We start from the raw sequence: 22,950 nt of genomic DNA, 5'->3' as shown, positions 1-22,950 counted from the left end.
TGAAAGTTCAAACAGATGTGTGATAGATGGACTGGATCAATCAAGGACAGACAAAGACAAAATAACAAATTTTGGCTTACAGTTATAGATATACAATCACACTTAAATTATATATATATATTAAGTGCAATATATATATATATTTTTTTTTATTTTTTTATTTTTTATTGTGTGGGCATGAATGTTAATATTCAGATAAGACACCAGTTGCTGAAGATTGAACAAATTATTTTGTTATTTATTTTGTCTTTTTCCATAATTCATTTGCTGTTAATATTTAATTGGATTAATAATGTGGATTGATTTAATGGTTGCAAATTTACGTTTTTTTTATATTTTTACATTTCCAAATAAATCACCAATGTATCCTATTTAATTTCCAACGTAGTACAGAGAGTTATCTGAATTCGGGATTCTCAATTTGGTGAGTGAATAGTCTGAGCAGTGGGGCAGATGGATAAAAGGAATGGTGCATTAAAATTCTGCTTCTGTTCAGTTCTGTTTCTGTGTGTTGGTCCTTTCTTCCCCCCCACGTATGTATGTTTTCCATCAGCGACGTTGCACAACACCGGGATTACCGTGAATGGATTAAAAAGGGAGAGGGAAAGATAGAGGCTGAGAGCAAGAGATTAAGAGGAGGACGACACGATGTGTGAACAAGCAGATTGACCATCGCTTACTGTTTAATTTGTCATATGTTATGTAAATGCATCGTTTGGTTAGCTGCTAATTTTTGTATTTGCAGTTGATCAGTCACTGGAAGCAGGAAAATGTGCCTCTGCAAAGCACGGGTTACTATGATGGAAATACTGAGCCTGGATAAAATGCACAAAACACGCTGGAGGGGCTGTTTTACAGTGCTAAATGTAATCTTTTTTTCTGTGAAATTGCTTTAGATTACGTCAGTCATGTTATCACTAAAATATAACGTTATTACCTAACTTTTCTGCATGCAACACAATTCTTGGCCAAAGATCATTACTTTAGTTTATTCTGCACCTGGCATCACATTTATGTAATAGGTTACAACTGTTGCATATATAATAATATATATAACTTAATATATAATGACTTGCATATGCGTGCCATATGCAGAAACATACTGCCCTAAGTCATTAGCAGCAAATGTACAGTACAGGCCAAAAGTTTGGACACACCTTCTCATTCAATGTGTTTTCTTTAATTTCATGACCATTTACATTGGTAGATTCTCACTGAAGGCATCAGAACTGTAGGCATCTCACTGAATGAACAAATGTGGAGTTATGTACTTAACAAAAAGCGGAGACCTGGCCTCCACAGTCACCGGACCTGAACCCAATCGAGATGGTTTGGGGTGATAATAAAGAAAACACATTGAATGAGAAGGTGTGTCTAAACTTTTGGCCTGTACTGTACATCATTGTCATTTACAGCATATTTACAGGTCATTTACAGGTCTACATGCTCAGTATATAGTGGGTTATAAATCTGATTTGTACATTGACACCATAAACCAGATTAGAATTTACCACCAAAGTAAGCATGGCAATGTGTTACTGCTGTATCCACTGAACGGAATTTACGTAGCGCGGTGACGAATCCGTCGGAGATATTTCCAGAAAGCATTTGCCCGCCGGTCCTGCAGGCGGCGCTACTCGTTCTAAAACGGCATCGCCCGCGTGTTTCTCACGCTCCAGCATTGGCGAAGAAGAGGGCCGTTTTGCGCCCCCTATTGTCTTCCGCTTTCCTGTCGGCTCCCGCCCCGTTCCGCCATCAAGTTCGGAACGAAAAAAAAAAAAAAAAGAAAAGCGCATGAGTCAGAACAGAAAAAATCCCTTTTAGAGTCGGGGCGTGACGGCCGCCGTTTTTAATCGACGCCGCCGACGCGATGTCGGAATGCAACGCGAGCAGTGGCGAGCGTGGCGGACACGTGAAATGCGGCGTGTGTCGGCGCTGGTGACCCGTTTTCCGCGACCCGTCGGCCGGTTGCAGCAGCAGCAGCGTCGAGGCGCGCACCGTCGCTCGCCCGAATAGCTCCACGTCAGGCCGCTTTCCAGCCCACTCTAGCGCCGACGCGGGAATGGAGTGGAGCCGGCGAGGAACGGCGCAGCTCGCCTGAGTTCCGCAGCGACGGGTGGAAGAAAGAAGGGCATTTTTTTCCCCTCAGCCAGGCCGGTTAGCTAGCTTCGGCTAGCTACAGTGGATCCGGTGAACCACGGTGAGCCACCGCGACGGAGAGGCTGTCCGGCTGTCGGTTTTCTTTTTTTTTTTCTAAAACGCACCCCCGACTTTTGACTATTGACTGTTGTGGCGTGTAAGCGGGCACCGCAATTAATCTGTCAAAAAGCGTACGGTCAGAAAATGGCCCCGACCTCGACCTGTCATACCAACTTTACAGCAAAAAAAATAGTTTTTGACGCGTCGTTGACGGTCACCGGGCTAAAAAAAAAAAAACTAAAGGGGTGGTGTGCTGGTTCATTTCTTTCGTTCTTCCGAAACCTGGCAACCCAGATGCTAACGCGCTAGCGCTAGCTGTCTGCGTCCGCCAGCCCTAGATCGAGCTGCCAAGCGGGATAAAGCTGCCATCTGCAACGCTGGACGCCCGTGCACCGTGACACACGCCCAGTTGTTTATTAGTTTCGTGGCATTTCGTTGCAGGTTTAGTCACCTCGGGTAATCGGGCCGGAGCATTTCTTTCAGGCCGTCGCTACGTGTGTGTGTGTGTGTGTGTGTGTGTGTGTGTCCATCTAGTCTGTAGGTGGGTGGATGCAGCCGATGGCTGTCAGCCTTGAACGGACGTCCTGGTTAACCCTGCCGTCGTGTTGTTTTTCTCACCCTTCCCCTTTCAGGCCAGTCTAAACGCCATCGTCGCTTCGCTTGTTATAAACCCGTTTTTTTCTTCATCTCCCGGGTCTATAAAAACTGGCCTAAAAAGCATCGAATAGTCTGCCCCAATTGGAAGGCACGGTGCGAAATGCTTTGCCTTTCCTCCCCCCCGCATGAACGTTTCAACCCCCGTCTGATAAGGCTGCATCGAGGATGTTTGCACGTTCCCACTGAAGCCGTCGGCTTTGATTTCGTATGCGCCGAAACTTCTAGTCGTTTGATTACATGATGTTTGCCCACGCACATGGTATATAATAATAATTTGTCATCAACATAAGATCCGTCTGTCTACAAATAATTATGCAATAATTAACGTTTGCAATGTACATATTTTTGCACTGTAAATTGGTGACCCATATAGATTTAGGCCTTTGTGGCACTGTTGAGATCAGGACTTGGTAATTATTAGCTTATGAATTGAAAAAGGGGAACTACTTCAGCATGTTTTGTTTTTTAACTTCTGCGTTCTGGATAAAGATCCCAGTGTCCAGCGACTCTAAACTAAGGCAAGGTCCGCATACGCAGGAACACATGAGGGAATTTTGGGAGGCGACAAACCGTTCGTATGTACGGCACATTCCAAATAAGTCTTCTGCAAAATATGTCTGGAATATTACATCATGCAAGCCGAAAACATGGATACAGATTTAGGAAATTCAGGCGATTCCACTTTGTGGAGCGCGTGTTCGCTAATGTGCTTGTACGCATTTCTGTCGCGCCAGGCGCTGGCCATGCCATCAACCGCACGGGCTGGGAGTCTGAAGGACCCGGAGGTGGCCGAGCTGTTCTTCAGGGAGGACCCAGAGAAGCTGTTCACGGACCTGCGTGAGATTGGCCATGGCAGCTTCGGAGCCGTCTACTTTGTAAGTGCCACTTGAATCGCGTCTTTAAATTCCCTGACAATGATCCACAAAATAGAAGTGTTGATGGCCACCAAGACCCACTGCCCTCCATTTGAAGAGCTCGTCGAAGCTCAGCATGTGGTGGTTGATTTTGTGACGTCCCTGTGGCCAGGAACAAAAATTAAGTTTCATCTTATTTTAATTAAGTTTTCATCTTATTACATATTATTTGACACGTCATTGTTTTTTTATGCTGTGTTCCCATTGATATGCATGCTTTGGCAGTGGGATTTCTGAGCATAAACAGCAAGGAGGTTTTGACTTTGGATTTACTTTGCAAAAGCGTACTACTATACTATACTATAACCTTTGTCGGTGCTGTGGAGGCTTTGTTCATTAAGCAGGTCCGCTATTTACATCTTGGGCATTTTGACTGAACAGAATAAACAACTTTGTTATCTATTATTGTGTAAAGAGTAAAATCACAGTTACTATTTTTTTGGAGCAAACCCATTAATGTGATGATCCCAAAAAAAGATTCAACTGTAGTTATGTTTGTACTTGCAAAATACAGTGTTATGTTATTAATTGGTATTATAGGTATTCCCCTAGCCTGTCTATGGTCCTGCAGTGGCTAGAAATGGATAGTGGCCATTCTACCATTAAATGTCTCCCCTTATGTTGTTATGTATTAAGGGGAATGGTTACCGCCCCTTTCTTATGTTTTTTTCCGGCCTAAAGAATTTCCCACCCCTCCTCTAAATCATTATCTCCACCAACTGTCATTGCTTGAAAATGTGCAAAGTATTGCAGTTGTTTGGTGATTAGATGTAAAAATGAGCACAAATGTATTTTTTTAGTTACAAAATACGTTCCGACGAGAGACTCTGAAGAACGAGTAGATTCATTCATTTTTTTTTCTGGGAAAAACGCTGACACAACTTCCTGTCTGCGCCAAACATTGTTGTTGGTGAATGGTTTGATGACTTCATTTCCGCGAATAACCACTCACTTCCGCTCTCCTCCTCATTAGCATATAAAGCTTCAGACACTGAAATGGCGCGTCCTGGAGAAATCTCATTGTGGGACTGGCTAAAATTGGCTGTATTGCTGCACCACGGCTGAATTTCAGAAAGAGACCTTAGATTCAGTATTAGGGAACCACTGAGACCGATATAAAAGCAAAAATAATAACAATATCATGGGTCCTTTTAAACATGGCTAGTTTGCATTTCCAAATTGATTGAACACATTAAACTCTGCCCTGACATCATTCTCAGGTTTAAGTGGGGACTTCAGAGGTAAGTGGACAAATTTGGGGATTGTCTGGTAACTGACTGTGAGACTGTGGCTTTGCACTGGGTCCCTTTTAAACCAGTAGAAGTGACAAAAAAACAAGTGCTCAGCTGGGGACTCATGATAGACACCGATGTCCACTTGTGATCCCCCCCCCCCCCCCCCTTCACCCGACAGATTTTTTTTAAAAACCAACCGAGGCTTTCAGGCAGAATTGTGCGAAATTGTAATGGTGATAGACAGAGTTACATAACTGGAGGTTGGTCTGTGAATGCGGTTTAGCCTGCATTTATGTCTGACCTTTTTGCAACTTTCTACTTCACTCTTGGTCAGGCCCATGACATCCGCACCAATGAGGTGGTGGCCATCAAGAAGATGTCCTACAGTGGCAAACAGTCCAATGAAGTGAGTTGCACTTTTCAGATGGCTTCAGGCTGGGTGCAGGAAATGTGTTTTGAAGGCGTGGTTTTAAGGGCTTGGCTGATTGGATCCCGTATGTTCTGTCGCCCCTCTGAAGAAATGGCAGGACATCATCAAAGAGGTGAAGTTCCTGCAGAAGCTGCGGCACCCCAACACTGTCGAATACAGGGGGTGCTATCTAAAGGAACATACAGCATGGGTGAGTAATAATTAGGGTAAAAGCACTTCCATCCCTAAAGACAGGACTGTACATTTCTCTACCGTTCATTTTTTTTCTTCAGTTTTTCTGTGATTTCTTTCAATTTTGTCCTCTTGGTCTTTTTTTTGTTTGTCTTTGCATCAGTATACTTGTCTTAAGCTGCATAGATTTGTGATGAGCAGTGTTTTGGCAATATCAGGAAAACCCAAATATAGAATTTCCATTCAGTGATTCTTTGCAACAAAGAAAATGTCTTCAGGCCAAAGAGTATTGCACTGGATGGTGAAAAGAACCCTTTAGATGTTTCCTTGATGGTAACAATCTTGTTGTCTCTCTGAATCTTTGAAGACCTTGGCCTCCTCCTCCATCCGGCCAAAACATTGCATGTATTTAGTACATGACAGATTTGTTAGGTGCATGTTTTCGTCTTCAGTTAATTTTTGGCAATTGTAAAAGCAACTAGTGTCTCTGTTTCCACGGTTCTTGTGGTCATTAAAGTTTGCAGTTTGAAAAGAGAATTTGTTTTTGGAAAATGAAATAAACAGTCACTGAAATCAGACTGACTCATGATTGTATAACATGAAGTGCATAGTTCCCATAACAGGGCACAGAAAGCTTTTCTATTTTTACAACTATTTTTAAAACTAGAGCAGGTCTATAGACTCTTTGCTGGCTTTACATAGTGAACCACGTCACGTTGCTTTCATATTCAAGCAGCCCCACAGCCTTGTGTCCCCTTTTATAAGTTACATAAATTGCAGCTGATTGTCTACACCCAAACCTGATGGACCCCATTGTACTTGGAGGAACAAAAACTGTCATTTAAGTTAAGCTCTTCTGGGTTGTCGTAAATGTAGTTCAACAACATTTTGGTAAATTTATCTAATAAAAATGTGCCTTAGTGTAACTGAAAAGTAATGGAAATTATTTTTTTTAAATGTTTAAGAACCCCAATAGTCTGTGTCTGTGGTGTCTGGTGGCCTTTTGGTTCTGTCTGACTGTTTAATTTTCCAAATGTTTTCTGGTTTCTCCACCTCCCTCTCCTAAATTTTTCAAAAATTCTTCCTCAGTTGGTGATGGAGTACTGTTTGGGCTCGGCCTCAGACCTCCTGGAAGGTGATTGCCGTTACTCAATGTACATACACAAATTTGAAATGGACTTCTGAGTTGTGCTGATCTGTCATTTCTCTTCCTCTCAGTTCACAAGAAGCCCCTTCAGGAAGTGGAAATAGCTGCAATTATCCACGGTGCTTTGCAGGGCCTGGTTTACCTCCACTCTCACAACATGATTCATAGGTAAACAGGCTCCCAGTGTCCCCACCAGCGTCGGCGCAGCACATTCTGTAACGAGCGCGGTGTTTGAAAGAGCGAGAAAGAGACGGTTCTAATGAGCCTGTCTGCCTGCTCATGAGTCACGCTGTTGCAGGGGTGCACAGGAGGAAAAAAATGTTCCTTTTCTAACACGACTGGACAGAACCAGCAATCTTCATTTCTTCCTCTTTTCGGCTGACTTTCGCAACATGTTGTGTATGTGTGTGTGCGCGCGCGTGCATGCTGGCATTGCTTTGAGGTTTTGTGTGACACTGTGGGTTAGGGGGCGTCGTCACTCCTTCTACACTGTGGTTGCTAAGCAACCTTTGCCGGTTTGATGACAATTTTTCACATGATACTTTGGTCTGAACACAGACCCCTTTGACCCCCCCAATGGGTTTGACAGGTGTGAAAGCGGCCTTCGCAGTTGTCACGGCTATAAAGGCTGTGCTGGTTATGTTCGCCTGGACCTGTTAACCTGTTAGCTCAGAATATGTACAGTCCCTGTTGAACTGTCCTGTTAGGAATTCACAAGCTGTAAACCTTGTTGCCAGGTGATTGTGGTACAGCCATAGAATGCTGCTACTCAGGTTATGAAACATTATGTAACACACTATAATGCTACAGATGTACCGCAATGTGAAATGTGTTTGGCTTTTTAAGCCGTATCTGCGGTGTTAGGTTTAAGACTAACATTTATTAAACAAACAGTTTTGGTGTGTCAGCACAGCAGCCATTGTAGTTGTTATAGTGGTAGTGGTAGTAGCCTATAGACACTCACCTATGAACCAGAAGACCCCAAAGTCTCAGGTTCAAACTATTGCTATTGTGTCCCTGAGAAAGACACTTAACCTGAATGTCTCCAGGGGGACTGTCCCTCTTACTACTGATGGTCAGTTGCTCTGGGTAAGGGCATCAGATTAATATAAATGTAGAGTGTTAATTTTCCATGTGAGTGCCTGTTTGAACAATGCGTTTCTGCAACCTTGTCTTCTTTAGTGTTTTATTTATTTGGTACGGGTGAAACATTTATTATTCTCTTTCTTTTGCTGTGTGGTGCTTAATCATTTATTTGTTCTACTCTTTATGTTGAGCTCTCCAACAGTTTGTAGGAATTTGGAAATTTTCCACTGCGTTAGGTATTTGGACTATAGTAGCGCAAACTATAGCGCAAAAAATATCTATTGTACCGTTCTTTCTCATGGTGTGTATCTCGTATTAGTAAAAATCGAAACAAATGCAAGTTTATTTTGCACTATAGGAGTACATCTGGTATCCAGTATTGCTATATAACCAGCCTTTGAAATTGCTGCTGTGTGACACACAAACAATGTTTAAGAAGAGAGTTTTTTTTTTTGTTTGGCAGTACTTTATTTTATGGGTATGTACTTTTCTGTGTAACACTCCCTTTTCTGGCTTTGTCAGGGATGTGAAAGCAGGAAATATCCTCCTGACCGAGCCGGGCCAGGTCAAACTTGGAGATTTTGGATCTGCGTCCATAGTTGCTCCTGCTAACTCATTTGTGGGGACACCATACTGGTGAGAGAATTGGGAGTCTTTTTTTCCATTAAAAGTGAAAACCTTGTGTTCTTTTAATATTAATTGATGAATTATGGTTATTTAAATGTACACATGCTATATTGGGGCTGAATCGAATTAACTTTGAAAGACTTCTGTTAACCTATTCACATTGGCCAACCAGTGAATCTTTAATCTATCATATTTTGTAGGATGGCACCTGAGGTGATTCTGGCCATGGATGAAGGACAGTATGATGGCAAAGTAGATGTGTGGTCATTAGGCATCACCTGCATAGAGCTGGGTACGTCACAAATCAGTCTTTGAACACCAGATATTTTCAGTCCATATGAAAGCCAGCTTTCCATTGTATTTTAATATTGATAATGTAATTGACCTGTTCATGTGTAATTCAATTGTTCTGTGGACAGTAGTTGATCTTTTGGTGGTAGTAGCCTAGTAGGTAAGGCACTCGCCTATGAACAAGACGACACCAAATTCACAGGTTCTCTGAGCTAGCCTCTTAACCCTGAGTGTCTCCAGGGGGACTGTCCCTCTAACTACTGTTTGTAAGGCCCTCTGGATTTGGGTGTCTGATAAATGCTGTAAATGTATTGATTGCTGTACGGTGGAAAACCATTATGTCCATTCAGGTCTGGTCCTTTCATGTCTTCTAACAGAGTTGGTGACAAGTGTTTCTATTATAAGCTACGGTTGACAAGGTACATTATGTCGGTGAATGTGCATTCACCTTTTTTCCTTTTCTTTTCAGCGGAGCGGAAACCTCCTTTGTTCAACATGAATGCTATGAGTGCCTTATACCACATCGCCCAGAACGAGAGTCCTGTCCTGCAGTCCAATCACTGGTGTGTTGTTAGAGATATATATGTGTGTGTGTGTGTATATACATTTTTTAACTGAAAGTCTCGTGGTTTTGTTGCATTCACCCCTCCTCATCCATGCACCCTTTATTCCAGGTCCGATTATTTCCGGAACTTTGTAGATTCCTGTCTGCAGAAGCTCGCCCCAGACAGACCTACCTCTGATGTGCTGCTCAAGGTAAAACACAACGATTTAGACCATTTATTGTTCAGAGTTAGATTAATCAACATGCAACAGGATTGGCCAGCCCTGACTAAATACGTTTTTTAAAAAATTAATATATTTTAAATTGCTGCATTTTGCCTTGTGCAACATTTTTCTCTCAGCTCTGGTTTTATTTTAAATCTCCTGCGGTTAAATTGTTCTAAGTTAGTGCTGGTTCTTTATTTCCCATATTGGGTTGCAGTTTTACAGCCACCAGACATATAAAAACATATAATTAATATGAGCGCGCTAGATTTTTTTTCCTCTTCAAGCATTCCCACTCACACACTCACCCACGCACACATTTATTTTAGTTTCTCTGTCTCGCTCCCTCTCTCACAGCATCACTTCCTGTGTCGAGAGCGTCCACTGACTGTTGTCATGGATTTGATTGCTCGCACTAAAGATGCGGTGAGAGAACTGGACAACCTACAGTACAGGAAGATGAAGAAGATCCTTTTCCAGGAGACCCTCAATGGCCCCGCCCCTGAGGGTGCTGAGGAAGAGGAGGTGTGCATTCAATCAGCTTATTAACCTTATTATTAAAGGATGATTATTGTTATTACTGTTCTGGTATTTAATTCATTTCCCAGCTGTCTAGGTTTTTTCTAAAACCTCTTATATTGACTATAATTGTCCTGCACAACCTCTAGTCGTGAAACATTAATAATTGTATGGTTTATTGTGGTGTCCCTTCCTCAGTTGACTTACACTCTTACACGGTTTATAATCTATTCACCTCCCAGGATTTGGAACAGTACATGTTACGGACGGGAACAGTTAACAGCATGGAGAGCTCCCATTCGCTGCCATCCATGTCAATCAGCGCCAGCTCCCAGAGTTCCTCCGTGAACAGCCTGGCAGATGGCTCAGACGACAGCGAGGAGATGGCAATGATGCAGGAGGGGGAGCACACAGTGACTTCCAACAGCTCTGTCCTTCACAAACCTCTGGTCAGTGGTTTAACACAAGAATTGTGCAAGTGAGAGGAGGCCATATGGTCCATCGATCTTACTTGTGCCCATTCATTTAATACTTCAGATTAAGTTTTTACCATACACTACTCCTGAGGTGAAGTTAAAGTGATTAGTTGTTACATGTGACAGCACAGCACACAGTGAAACGTAGTCTCTGCTTTAAACTCATCCCCTGAGGGAGCAGTCGGCAGCCATGAACAGCAGTGTATGGGGACGGTACTTTGCTCAGTGGCATCTTGGCGGTTCAGGATTCGAACTGGCAACCTTCTGATTATGGGTCAACCACTAGGCCACCACTTGTGAGAGAATTCCATACTCTTTTTCATTTTCTGCATGGGTTAACTTTCTTTTTTTTTTTTTACATAAAACTTAATCTGACAGTCTTCAGCCCAGTCGCTTGTCACATCCCACAATATGTCTACCCCATACTCAATATTCGTTGGCTGCTCATGTTAGTGGTTAATTGCTTTGGCAAAAGTTTTGCGCCTTATGCCTTTCCTGGCCCTACCCTCCCCATTTACCCAGGCTTGGGATCAGCACCAAGCAGCACAGTCTCCCCAGACACTGGGTTATAAAGAACTTGATACAGCTCATTTAAATGAGAAATAAGAGTGGTCCTTAATGGAACCAAGAGGTAGTTGACTTTTTATGGTATTTCAAAACTGTAGGGTGCAAAAGTCTGTTGTCATTTATGATATAATAGTCATATCACAAAGCAAAGTGTGCTTTTATTAACTTCTATTTGGTCCGTCTCTCAGAGCCATGACAACATTTATGATGACCCTTACCAACCTGAGCTGGACCCGCCCTCTGCTGCCTCCTCCCAGCACCAGCAGCTACAGGGCCCTTCAGGGGGTCGTCGGCGGGGCCACCGGAGCAGGGACCATTTCGCTACCATACGCACAGCCTCTCTGGTCACCCGTCAGATACAGGAACATGAGCAAGGCTCCGCCCTGAGGGAGCAAATGTCCGGGTACAAGCGCATGCGCCGGCAGCACCAGAAACAGCTGATGGCTCTGGAGAACAAGTTGAAGGGTGAAATGGATGAGCACCAGCTCCGCCTTGACAAAGAGCTGGAGAACCAGAGAAACAATTTCAGTGCTGAGGTGGACAAGCTCAACAAGAAGCACCAAGTCATATTGGACAAAGAGGTGAGAGGCTGCGCTTCATTTTTGTCTGTTCTCATACACTGTTGCGGTCTTGGTATCAGTTACCAGATACCTTCTTTTATTAGACTAAGGGCACATTGACTGAAGAGAAGAAGTTCCAGCAGCACATCTTGACGCAGCAGAAGAAGGAACTGACCGGCCTGTTGGAATCTCAGAAAAGGCAGTATAGACAACGCAAGGAACAGCTTAAAGAGGTATGCACGGATTCACGTTTTACGCCAACTGTGAAGGTTAAATTCCAGCGTGGTGCTGCGCTCTGATTCTCATCGCTTTCTATGGGACGTGCGCCTGATGAGCATCTTGCAATGAGCCCATAGTCAGTCCATTAACCACGCCTACTTTTTTTTTTTTTCTCCAAAGGTTTGCTTTATTATTCTTTATTTATTTGTTCATTGTAATCATATCCTGTGGAAACTGACCTCTGGTTAAGCCCACTGATGACATTGTCCTACACAATCTCACTTAACAGGGATTACAGGGATTGAGTGACTATGAAATCATTGGCCTTGTTTGCAGGAACTGAATGAGAACCAGTCTACCCCCAAACGGGAGAAGCAAGAGTGGCTTGTGCAGCAGAAGGAGTGTCTCCAACAGCTGCAGGCTGAAGAGGAGGCGGGGTTGCTACGACGACAGAGACAGTACTACGAGCTCCAATGCCGGCAGTACAAGAGAAAGATGCTTTTGGCACGCCACAACCTGGAGCAGGATTTGCTAAGAGAGGTGAATTCTACTGTTCACGTGGTTTTGTTTCAACAAGCTTGTGTTGGGTGTTAGTAGCCTAGTAAATAAGTAAGTAGTAAGACACTCGCCTATGAACCAGACTGCCGCAAAGTCACAGGTTCAAACCCCACTTACTACCAATGTGTGCCTGAGCAAGACCCTTAACCCTGAGTGTCTCCAGGGGGGACTGTCCCTGTAGCTACTGATTGTAAGGCGCTCTGATCAGGGCGGGTGATAAAAAATGCCATAAATGTAAATGTTGTGTGGGTTTGATGTTCGGTTGTCTTTATTGTCTTTGATGGTTCCCTTCTACAGGATTTGAATAAGAAACAGACGCTGAAGGACCTGGAGTGTGCCATGCTACTGCGGCACCACGAGTCCACGCAGGAGCTGGAGTTTCGGCAGCTGGGCCTGGTGCAGCACACGCGCTCAGAGCTCATTCGCACCCAGCACCAGACCGAGCTCACTAACCAGATGGAGTACAACAAGCGACGCGAGCAAGAGCTCCGCCAGAAGCACGCCGTGGAGGTCCGGCAGCAGCCCAAGAGCCTGAGAGTGAGTCCCAGCTCAGATCAAGGGGAGGGGATAGACTGGCAAGGGGAAGAGTGTTTTGAAGGTGGGGTTGGACCTGACCAGACTCCAATGCAAGGTGGGATGGTGGTTCTAATGGAGGAGACTAGAATTGGGGTTGGCTTTTCAGGATCTGGTGAAGTTTCTTTGGAAGAGTTTGAGGTGGAAGAAGAGGATGCTGGTGAGAAAGGTGATGAGAAAGAGTGTGGAGTGGAGGAGCTCAGCAGCCTTTCAGCAGATCTCACAGACCAAAGCAGAGTTGGAAGGAAAGAAATAGAGGAGAAATTTGCCAAAGAGTACAACATGGATGTCCAGAGTCTAGAAGGAGACTGTAATGTGGAAAGCGAGATGAAGGGTCTGCAGATTGAGGGTGTAGGGTACCAGCGGCAGGTTGAGGGGGATAGATGGGAGGATGAGTATGGCGAAGAGAACATTGGTGTTGAACTTGAATCAGAAGATGATGGTGATGGAGAGGAGGGCAGGGGCGTGGCTGACGGCTGTCCCTCAGAGCTCATACCCACCCTGCCCCCAGAGCAACGGTTCCGAATTAGGGAGAAGGACGACTTGTCGGAATTCTATTTTCCTGACACTCTAGAGGAGTTGGAGCCTCCTCCAGTCTCTTCTCTGCCCTCTCCACCTCCTTCCCAGTCCTCCCTCCCTTCTCTGTTTTCTCACGGCATCTGTCTCCTCCTCTCTCTCTCCGCAGCGGCCCAGCCATCTGTCTTCACCCTTCTATCCCTGTCAATCTTCCTCCTGTCCCTCCGGCGCTCTCCTCCTCTACCCTCCCTTGCCTCAGTGCTCCTTTCTTCTGAACTTGCCTTCCTGGCTCTCTTCTTCTCTTACTTCTTCCTTCGTTCCTGCTGTTCTTTGACTTTTGCCAGTTTCCTGTCCCTCACCCTTTGGGGCAGTGGCCTGTTCAGCTTGGGCCTCTCCCTAAGCTTGGGTCTTTATTATGTCCCAGTGGCCCTGGTCTCGGCCTTCTTCCTCAGCTCACCTTCTGTCTTCCTGTCCTTGTACCTTCTGGTGGTGCTGGTGGTTCGTCCTGCTCGGGACTTCCTCCACAACGCCCCACGGAAGCTCAACCGTCTCTGGGTGCGAGTCCTCTTCCGGCTCCCCAAGCCACTCTTCACTATATGCCAGTCCCTTCTGGGCGGCCTGACGGAACGCAGTCTTTACGGTATGTTCCCCAAAGCGGGCCGAAACTGGGGCGTGCGCCAGTCCCGCATCCCTGTGTCCGTCAAGTCCCTCCCAGATACGTACCAGGCTCGGGCCAGCTGGGGTGGCCGTGCCCTCCTCTCTCGGTGCCTTGTCTGGGTCAGGCGTTTCGCCCACCGCCCCATCGGGGTTCTGGCTGACCTGGCGAACTCTGTCGTCCTCCGACTGGCAAGCAGCGTCCTTAAACAACTGCCCCAAAACTACTTGCACTTTCTTCGCACCCTGGGTCTCCTGAGGGAAGAAAAACCCAGCCGACTTCCCAGGCTCCTTCCCCGGGAAGTGAGGGATCAGAGAGAGTGGGAGAGGAGGAGGAGGCAAGAGCGGGAGAGGAGCAGAAGGGTGGACAGGGCAAGCTGGTACAGGGAAGATGGAAGGTGGGAGTGTGGATTGAGGAGAACTGCTTCAGGTAGGGGTCTGAGGGGAAAGATTGTCCCCTGGAGATAGGAGAGGCATTGAGGGATGTGGAGCCATCAGAAGAGTGCGTGCAGTTGGTGTCCATCTGTTGTCATGTCTGATCATTTTCTTTGTGTCCATAATGTGTTTTCATTTTATTTCAATGTGACCCATAGTCATTCCATGGTCCCTTCCACTCCCAAACCCCACCTCCATTTCATGAAAAAGTGTTTAACGTTAAATGTGTTATGCTGGTCTGAAGTTTTTTGTTATCCATGTATGTTCACTGTCTTTTGCTCAGTGAATGTCCAGCTTTTGTTCATAATGTGCTTTTTGTAAAAGTTTTTTATTTTTTAGTTTTTCCATTGATTTTGTCTTTGGTTCTTGATGCTTATTTAATGGTTATTTTTGAGACCATGTCTGTGCAATGTCGTATATTTTGAGGAAGTATTAAGATTGCCTCGTTACAGGCCCTGATAATACGATCGGCTGAATGAACATTTCCACAAACGTCAACTACTGTGAAAAATGTATGATTATGTTTTACACTATAGAGGCTGAAACACTACAGAGACCTACTTGATTGGCGTGCAATAGTAGTATTTTGAGAATGGGATATAATCCAAAATTTTGGATTAGGTTGTATCAGATGACCAAAAAATATAAATGGTCAGCACTGTAAATCTTTTTTATTTAGTTAATTATATTTGATATAATAATTATATTTGAATCAAATATTGGTTATGAGCACTTTTATTTTTATTTTTTATTTTTTTCTGTTTTGTTTTTCTGTGCCTTTCTTGAACATATGCTGCTGTTAGCTACTTTTGCTTAATGTTTTCAGAGTGGAGTTGTATGTTCAGTGGCATAAAAATGACTTAAAAGTTGACCGCTCATTTCCCAACCAATTTGAACACCTACCCCATAAAAACGGGACAGTCATGCCATGCACCTGCTAGATCGTACTGTCAATATGTGTTTAGTCATGAATCGAAAAAGAACCCATCCCTATTCTGCAACATTTTTAAACTCAATTTGAATAATTTTTTGTGGGGTTTTTTCATCTTAGTAGTAACGTGAAAAACAGGCGTTTTTCGAGTTTAAAATTTTTAAGAAAATGTGTTTTCGTAATTTCTGTCTTCAGATACTCGTTCTTATGACAGTAACTGTAAAAAACACCAAACATATTTACTGTGTAAACTTTTTTCTTTTTTCAAACAAATATGAATATACATAATGTGTTGATCACACTATTCAGCTACCTGCCTCAGAAAAGGCCTTTACCTTTTCATTTTCCTAGTCATCCATTTTACAATATAGTTTAAAAAATTCTTGATTTTATTTGAAGCCATAATGACCTTTGCTTTAAACTGGGGTCACATCTGAAGTGAGTAAATAATCGGAGCCAAAGACCGGTGACAAACTGTCGAATGTAACCATTCAAATGAAGAACTTTTCTTTTTGGATGTGACCCTTTTTATTTTGTGCACTGTTGTAGAAAAAACCTTCAACCTTATTCTCTGTGCCGTTTCTTCACTACAGCATCTCATTGGCTTTACGGAGATGTTCGCACATACGCAGACAATCAGTTGAAAAAAAATTCTGCATGCTTTATTAAAACAATCATATCACATAAAATGTGCAGAATATCTACTGTATGTTGAGCATGGTTATGCTCAGTATCGTTATTATTTGTTTTTGTTTTAAAAAAAATTTTTTTTTGCTTTTGTACCAAAAATTTGTGTTTTTGTAAGATTTTTGACAATTTCATTTTGTGTCTTGTTAAGGAGGCTGTGCTTCTTCCATAGTAAATCACTATAAAGTCTTAATGTTTTCACAGCATAGCTTTTTATTCTGAATGTATTTTTTGGTCCTACTTTTGTGTTTACACAATTTGCTTTTTTTTTGGTTTGTGTTTACTGTGTCAGATCTCTACAGTGTCTATCCCATGCAGTTTTCTATAAATTATAAATATTTTCAGTATTTTAAGGCTATTGCCGCACTATTTGCTTGGTGGCCATTTTGTGTACATCTCATGCTCAGTGTGTGTGCGTGTTTTTGCATGTTTACCTTTTTTGTGTGTAGGTATATACAATATACATATATTGTCATACTTACGTAACCCTCCCTCCCCACTCCTTAAATAAATTCCTTTTATTTGTTAACCATTGTCTTTTTTTGCTTTAATTTCATTTTGTCGTATTTCCGTCACTCTTTATCTTTGTCCATTTTTATTCCCCATCAAAAATCCACTGCATATAATGCATGAGGACTGTGCATTCCGCATTCTTTTTTTTTTTTTTTTTTTTTTTTGGGGGAGTTAAAAACAGAACAAATTTTTAAAATAATATTTTAGTGCCGCACAGACCTTAGGACTTGTTTTGTAGAGTTTGTCCAGGTAAGTTGAATTTACCTGTTTCGTGGTTATGGCCGTTACTAAAGTGTTGACAGGGAGGAACGTTCTGCAATGTCATGTATTGCCTATGGTCATTACCAGCATCATATGCAGGTATTAATCATTATGATGCGTTTTCTTAATATGTTCCTTTTGAATATTTCCCCGTTTCCTCTCGCTCCCACATCACATCAGTCCAAAGAGCTGCAGATCAAACGTCAGTTCCAGGACACCTGCAAGATCCAGACCCGGCAGTACAAGGCCCTGCGGAACCATCTGCTGGAGAACACGCCCAAGTCTGACCACAAAGCAGTGCTGAAGAGGCTGAAAGACGAGCAGACCCGCAAGCTGGCCATCCTGGCCGAGCAGTACGACCACTCAATCAACGACATGCTGTCCACACAGGCTGTGAGTAAGGCAAGGAGATGTCACTCACAAATTACGCCTTGCCTTCCTGTCACACCTAAGCCACGCCGCTTTCCTGCCTCTTTCCCTTAACTGCAGCAAGCATGTTTGTTTGATACCTCCAATCAAAGGTATAATCAGGACGACCTTTTTACCATCCATACAAACAATTATTTTATTTTAAATAAATATGGTAAGGTATACTGTTTCTAGCCTTATTTAAAATAAATGAAATCGCTTAAATTGTCACATTTAAAAAGCATAAAATAGAATAAATAAAAAGTGCCGATAGTAAAGCAATCGGGTATCTGGCAGAAGTGGTGGCCTAATCACAACTGTTTGCATTCGGCGCCATCTCCCATTTTCGTCTAGACCCTGAATGTCCGACAACATCACTTTATCAATCAATACATTGCATTTACATTTACAGCATTTATGAGACGCCCTTTTCCAGAGTGACTTACAATCAGTAGTTACAGGGACAGTCCCCCCGGAGCATCTTAGGGTTAAGTGTTTCATTCTCAGGGACACAATGGTAGTAAGAGGGATTTGAACCTGGGTCTTTTGGGTCATACTCCCTGCCTGTCTGCTGACTGAATATATTACAAAGCGGGCCAGGCCTGATTGTAAATGGAACAATTTTTTTTAGTTTTTAAATAAATACACATCAATGATTTAATGGTATATGTATTATATATTTATTTTATGTACTTATTTTGCTTAACAATTTGTACTTTGATACTCTTTTCGTCTTTATTACGAATACTTACTGAAAGATACAAAGTTTTAAGGGAACCTGCTTATGCTGCAATTTTCCAACATGTCACTTTACTGTCTGCTGACCCTCGACCCCCTCGGTGTGTGCCACCCTCTAGCTGCGTTTGGATGAGACACAGGAGGCAGAGTACCAGGTGCTGCGGATTCAACTGCAGCAGGAGTTGGAGCTACTGAACGCCTACCAGAGCAAAATCAAGATCCACACCGACTCGCAACACGAGAGGGAGGTCAAGGACCTGGAGCAGAGGGTGTCCGTACGCAGGGCACTGCTGGAGCAGAGGGTGCGTGCGTGCGGTGTGAAGTGATTGTCATTGTGAATTGCTGCTGCACAGCATATGGTGACACAACAAAATGTGTCCTTTGCTTTTAACCCATCATCCTTGGTGAGCAGTGGGCAGCCATGACAGGTGCCCGGGGAGCAGTGCGTGGGGACAGTGCTCAGTGGCGGCTCTGTATTCGAACCGGCAACCTTCTGATTCGTGGCCGCTTCCTTAACCGCTAGGCCACCACTTCCCCACTGTAGGGCAGGAGTACCAGTGTCTATCTAGTTTACAATCCAAAAGTATTTCTGTGTATTTATCTATTTTAATAGTAAATATTGCCATTTTCCTGAAATATTTAGCAAAGGTTTATTGGTATTCGCTGTCATATAAGGAAGCATCACTAGATGGAGCTTCTTTATGCTGAAGGTTCAAACAAATAATCAAGTGAGCAAACTCATGCTGCATTCAATTCCAAATCTCTCATGTTTTCCCTAATTTAGGAATATTTATCAGCATTAGTAAGTATAGTCCCTGTAATTTTATGTTCCAAACTGGATAGATTTACTCTGCTACTGCTAGTGTTCCAACGCTTCATTCCTTTTTCTTCTTTGCTACTATAGATTGAGGAAGAGATGTTGTCGCTGCAGAATGAGCGTTCGGAGCGAATCAGGTCCCTGCTGGAGAGGCAGGCCTGTGAGATCGAGACCTTCGACTCCGAGAGTCTACGTCTGGGTTTCAGCAACCTGGCCCTGACGGGCATCCCGTCCGAGGCGTACCCCAAACAAGGATACCCGTCAAGCCAGACCCCCCCGGCCCTCCAGCCACTGGAGCCATGGCAGTGGGGCCGGCCACCCTCACTCCCGCAGGGGTCCCAGTAGGGCTGACTCCTCCTCCTCTTCTTCAATGGCTGGGGCTGCATCCTCCCACGGCCTGGGTCTGGGCCGGGACGGTCTGATCCACCACTCCTCTCGCTCGTCCTCATCTTCGTCCTCATCCGCACACCACCACCGGCACCACCTGCCGCAGCACTACCACCACCAGAGCACGCCCCAGCTGTACCGGGAGAGGGAGAGAGATCGAGAGAGGGAGCGGGAGCGTGAGAAGGAGAGAGACTGGGGTGGGGTGCGGGGGGAGCTGGTACCCCACCCCCACGCGTTCCCCCACCACCTCCCCTCCCGCTCGTCCTCTCAGTCCCTCGCGCTCCTCCCTCCTCCTCCACCCACCCCTCCCTCCATCTCTCTCTCCTCCTCATCATCCTCCTCCAACCAGTCCTCCTCCTCGTCTCAGGGGGTGTACGGCGGCGCCGGAGGAGGTCTGGTGCCACGTGGTTCCAGCCTCATGGCTCTGAAAAACAGTCCTCAGCCCCTACGGAGGACGGCCTCCGGTGGGGGACCGGGCGGGGCTGGTGGAGCCGACGGGGTCCTGAGCCGCAGTACCTCAGTCACATCCCACATCTCCAACGGTTCCCACCTCTCCTATTCCTAAAATGGCCCTTGGGCTAATTTTTTTATTTTAATTTTTTTTTTTTTTTGTATTTAGAGACTAGGACAGCACATTTTATTGTTTTACTGTTTATTATGTTTGTCAAAGTTTTTTTTTTTTTTTTTTTTTTTATGTTTACAAAACAGAAATTGGCTTGGAACATCACCACTGCCTTTAAGTAGTCTTAAAGGGGATGCTGTGCCGTCTGCCTTTTTTGGCTGATGGAGAGACTGAACATCTATATTTACTCACGAGAACAAACAGAATGTTGATCGACTTAAAACATCTTCACGCATTTCCGCGTTCAGTTATTCAGAGATTGTATATGTGTGTGTGAGTCTGTGTTTATGTATGTATGTATGTATGTATGCGTGTGTGTGAGGTAAAACAGATCACGCCCAGTATCTAAGTGATGACATAACGTGTCCATAGGATTTGAGACAGTGCATGAGAAGTGTTTTAAGAACATGTATACGTACCCGATCACGTTTCAACGCTCATAAACGTTCCAAATCCCGTCGTGTTGGAACTTTTACTGTAAATATTGACTAATATTACAAGCAGTGGAAGTCCACTGTTTTCTATAGTTACCATGATGACAATATCAAAGATTATTATAGATAAAGAATAATAATCATAAGCTGAAGGTCGAATCAGATGAAGGAGCTGATATTCGTGAGCGGGGAAAAAAAACAAAACGGAAAAAAAAAACAATGCGTTTTCGGTATAGGTGTTGTTTTCAGTGCCACTCTGGTTTTGTTGTTGTAATCATGTACACAATTTTTCCGACTTTAAAACAAAAAGAAAGCCAATTTTTTTTTCTGGCTCAAATGTGAGTTAAAATGACAAATCTGTGACAATTTCACAAAAAAGGGGGAAAATAAGGGGTAAAAAAAAAACTTGTGTTGCATTGTCAGATCTGGTGTGTATTAGTGGTCTTAATGATTATTAATAATGGCTTATTAATAATTGTTATGGTCTGTATGTGTGTGTGTATGTATTGGCTGAGTGGTATTAAACAATCAGCACACAAGAACTTTTTTTTTTTTTTTTTTTTCTTCCCTGTCCAAGCGAAGCGTTACAGACATTCGCCAGGCTGACATGAACTTTTAAGTGAGGGCAGCCGCTTCTTAACCCAAGAGGGGAGTGATGTGCCATACACCCCTTCCCCACCAACTTTAAGGAAACGTCAGTAAAGCTAAACGTTGCATTTTGAAAATGGGATCTGTGGTCTTGAGGACAGCACGGATGGAAACTCTTTAGTTTGAGTCCAGTTCAAAAAGTGGACCTATCAGTGTTTTGCCTGCCATGGGGGGGGGGGGTCCCGGCCTCCTGTTTTCTAACCTGGGCCTGGATACACAGACATTGTCACAGAAAGAAGCTACACGGTGTGTCCTGTGTCGGGACGAAGAACCACCACCCAATCTCGATTCCACAAAGGCCTGCTGCAAAAGACTGAGAAAAAAAAAAAAAAACTCCACAATATTAATAATAAAACATACCTTTCACCTTCACAAGCGTCGCCGCGACTGCACGCACCAAGACGCTCAGAGAATAAATGTGACAGTCGTGAAGACCAGGAGGTACAGTAGGAACTCAAACTCTGAATGAGGAACACCAGCTCTGTATAACCTAATACTTTATGCTTGGTTTGAATTGAAAACTGTGCATGCAGAACTCCTTATGTAATTTGAATGGCGGAGGGCCTATGAGATTGTACCACAGAGACGGGGAAGAAAAGAGAAAAGACAGGGGCGTTGTCGCATGGTGTAAGGAGGCCCTCCAGGAGCGCGGCCGCCCCGCCGATCCGCGGGCTGTGAAATCGTCGGTTGGCTGGAAGTGGGCGTTTTGCTGAAAGGACATTTTCACTAAATAGCTTATTAAATAACTTACGTCGAGCCGTTTTGAGCTTGACAAAAGGGTTTGGGGCTCTTTGAAAAATGTGCTGAACAAAGGTAATTTAAAGATAATAAATTGATATTAACTTACACTGTGTCCCTGTCCTTCTTTAAACATTATCTTACATGAGCTTGAAATAATTGTTTAATTCTGTTTGATTGTCCTCTGCATTCGTCATGGCTTTAGCCATTCATTTATTGTGATCTGCGTGCCTGTTGGTTTTTTTTGCCCCCAACGATCCAGGCAGATGTCAGTGACGTCACCGCCCGTGTCCCCAGTGGAAGCGCATCCCCTTTAAGAAACGCTTGTTATTTTCTCTCCTCCGCTCACGGCCGCGACAGCAAGCAGCATGTCGCCTGCAGCCTTTTCCACGATGAAGCCATGAGCGCGATCGCATTGCTTAAACAAACGCGACAAGTCTTGAATTACAGTGTCGAAATCGTGTTTCGAAAGTTTTACATCGCGCATGTGAAGAAGATTTCGTCCGTGAGATCGATGGAAATAGCGCAGCAGCGTTGGAGGAAAATCATAAATAAATAATCAAGCACAATACAACGAAAATCATCAGAACGGCCTTTATTCGGTTACCGAGAACACAATGCCGTACCGCGATTTATGTCGGCCTAAATATTGTGTTGCCAATTCGGATACATTTAAGCAACCGTTTTTTTTTTTCAATTTAAGCACCGAGATTTTTCCTGCAAAAATAAAAGTCTTTTAAATATTAAGAGTTACACGCTGTTTTTTTCTGTGAGCTTGTTTCCCATTTGCGATCATTTAATTTACCTTCCTTGTGTTTGGTCTCTGATACAATACCGAAATTTTGACGTGTTTCAAACATCGTTTGTCACAATGGACTTTTAGCATGTAATACATGCATCTCATTCTGGCAAAGTAACACAATTAACAAAATAAATAAAACAATTAAGAAGTAAGTAAACCGATCTGAGCTATTGGTAAAGTGCATTATTTTGAAGGCTTTATGACAGTGCTGTTCGCTCGTTTCCGGTAGAAGATTTGGCAACTCTGTCCCGATCCTGAGTGGGAGGGGGAACCGGAGGCAGGGAGGCTGCGCCCCATTGAGACGGACGGAAATGAGAAGGGGGGCGTCCGACCCAGCGCGACACATCCCTTTAAGAACAACT

At 43.8% G+C, this 22,950-nt stretch overlaps 1 protein-coding gene across 1 annotated transcript; it reads left to right on the top strand.

Annotated features, from left to right (window-relative positions):
- Window positions 1-1,755: 1,755 nt before the first annotated feature.
- Window positions 1,756-21,894, top strand: taok2b (TAO kinase 2b). Its single transcript, XM_028963926.1, is given in 20 exon segments — window positions 1,756-2,200; window positions 3,591-3,731; window positions 5,340-5,411; window positions 5,524-5,625; window positions 6,696-6,741; window positions 6,825-6,921; window positions 8,362-8,475; window positions 8,667-8,758; window positions 9,227-9,320; window positions 9,432-9,513; window positions 9,883-10,050; window positions 10,287-10,493; window positions 11,276-11,668; window positions 11,752-11,880; window positions 12,203-12,406; window positions 12,722-12,961; window positions 17,175-17,387; window positions 18,260-18,442; window positions 19,045-19,227; window positions 19,229-21,894. Coding segments are annotated over 19 exon segments (3,432 nt in total). The 5' UTR covers window positions 1,756-2,200; window positions 3,591-3,599; the 3' UTR covers window positions 19,910-21,894.
- Window positions 21,895-22,950: the final 1,056 nt, after the last annotated feature.

The sequence above is a fragment of the Denticeps clupeoides genome, chromosome 2, assembly GCF_900700375.1.
Source record: "Denticeps clupeoides chromosome 2, fDenClu1.1, whole genome shotgun sequence".
In the NCBI taxonomy this organism is placed as follows: domain Eukaryota; kingdom Metazoa; phylum Chordata; class Actinopteri; order Clupeiformes; family Denticipitidae; genus Denticeps; species Denticeps clupeoides.
The sequence above is the reverse complement of the archived record's forward strand: the minus strand, read 5'-3'. Positions and strand labels throughout refer to the sequence as shown.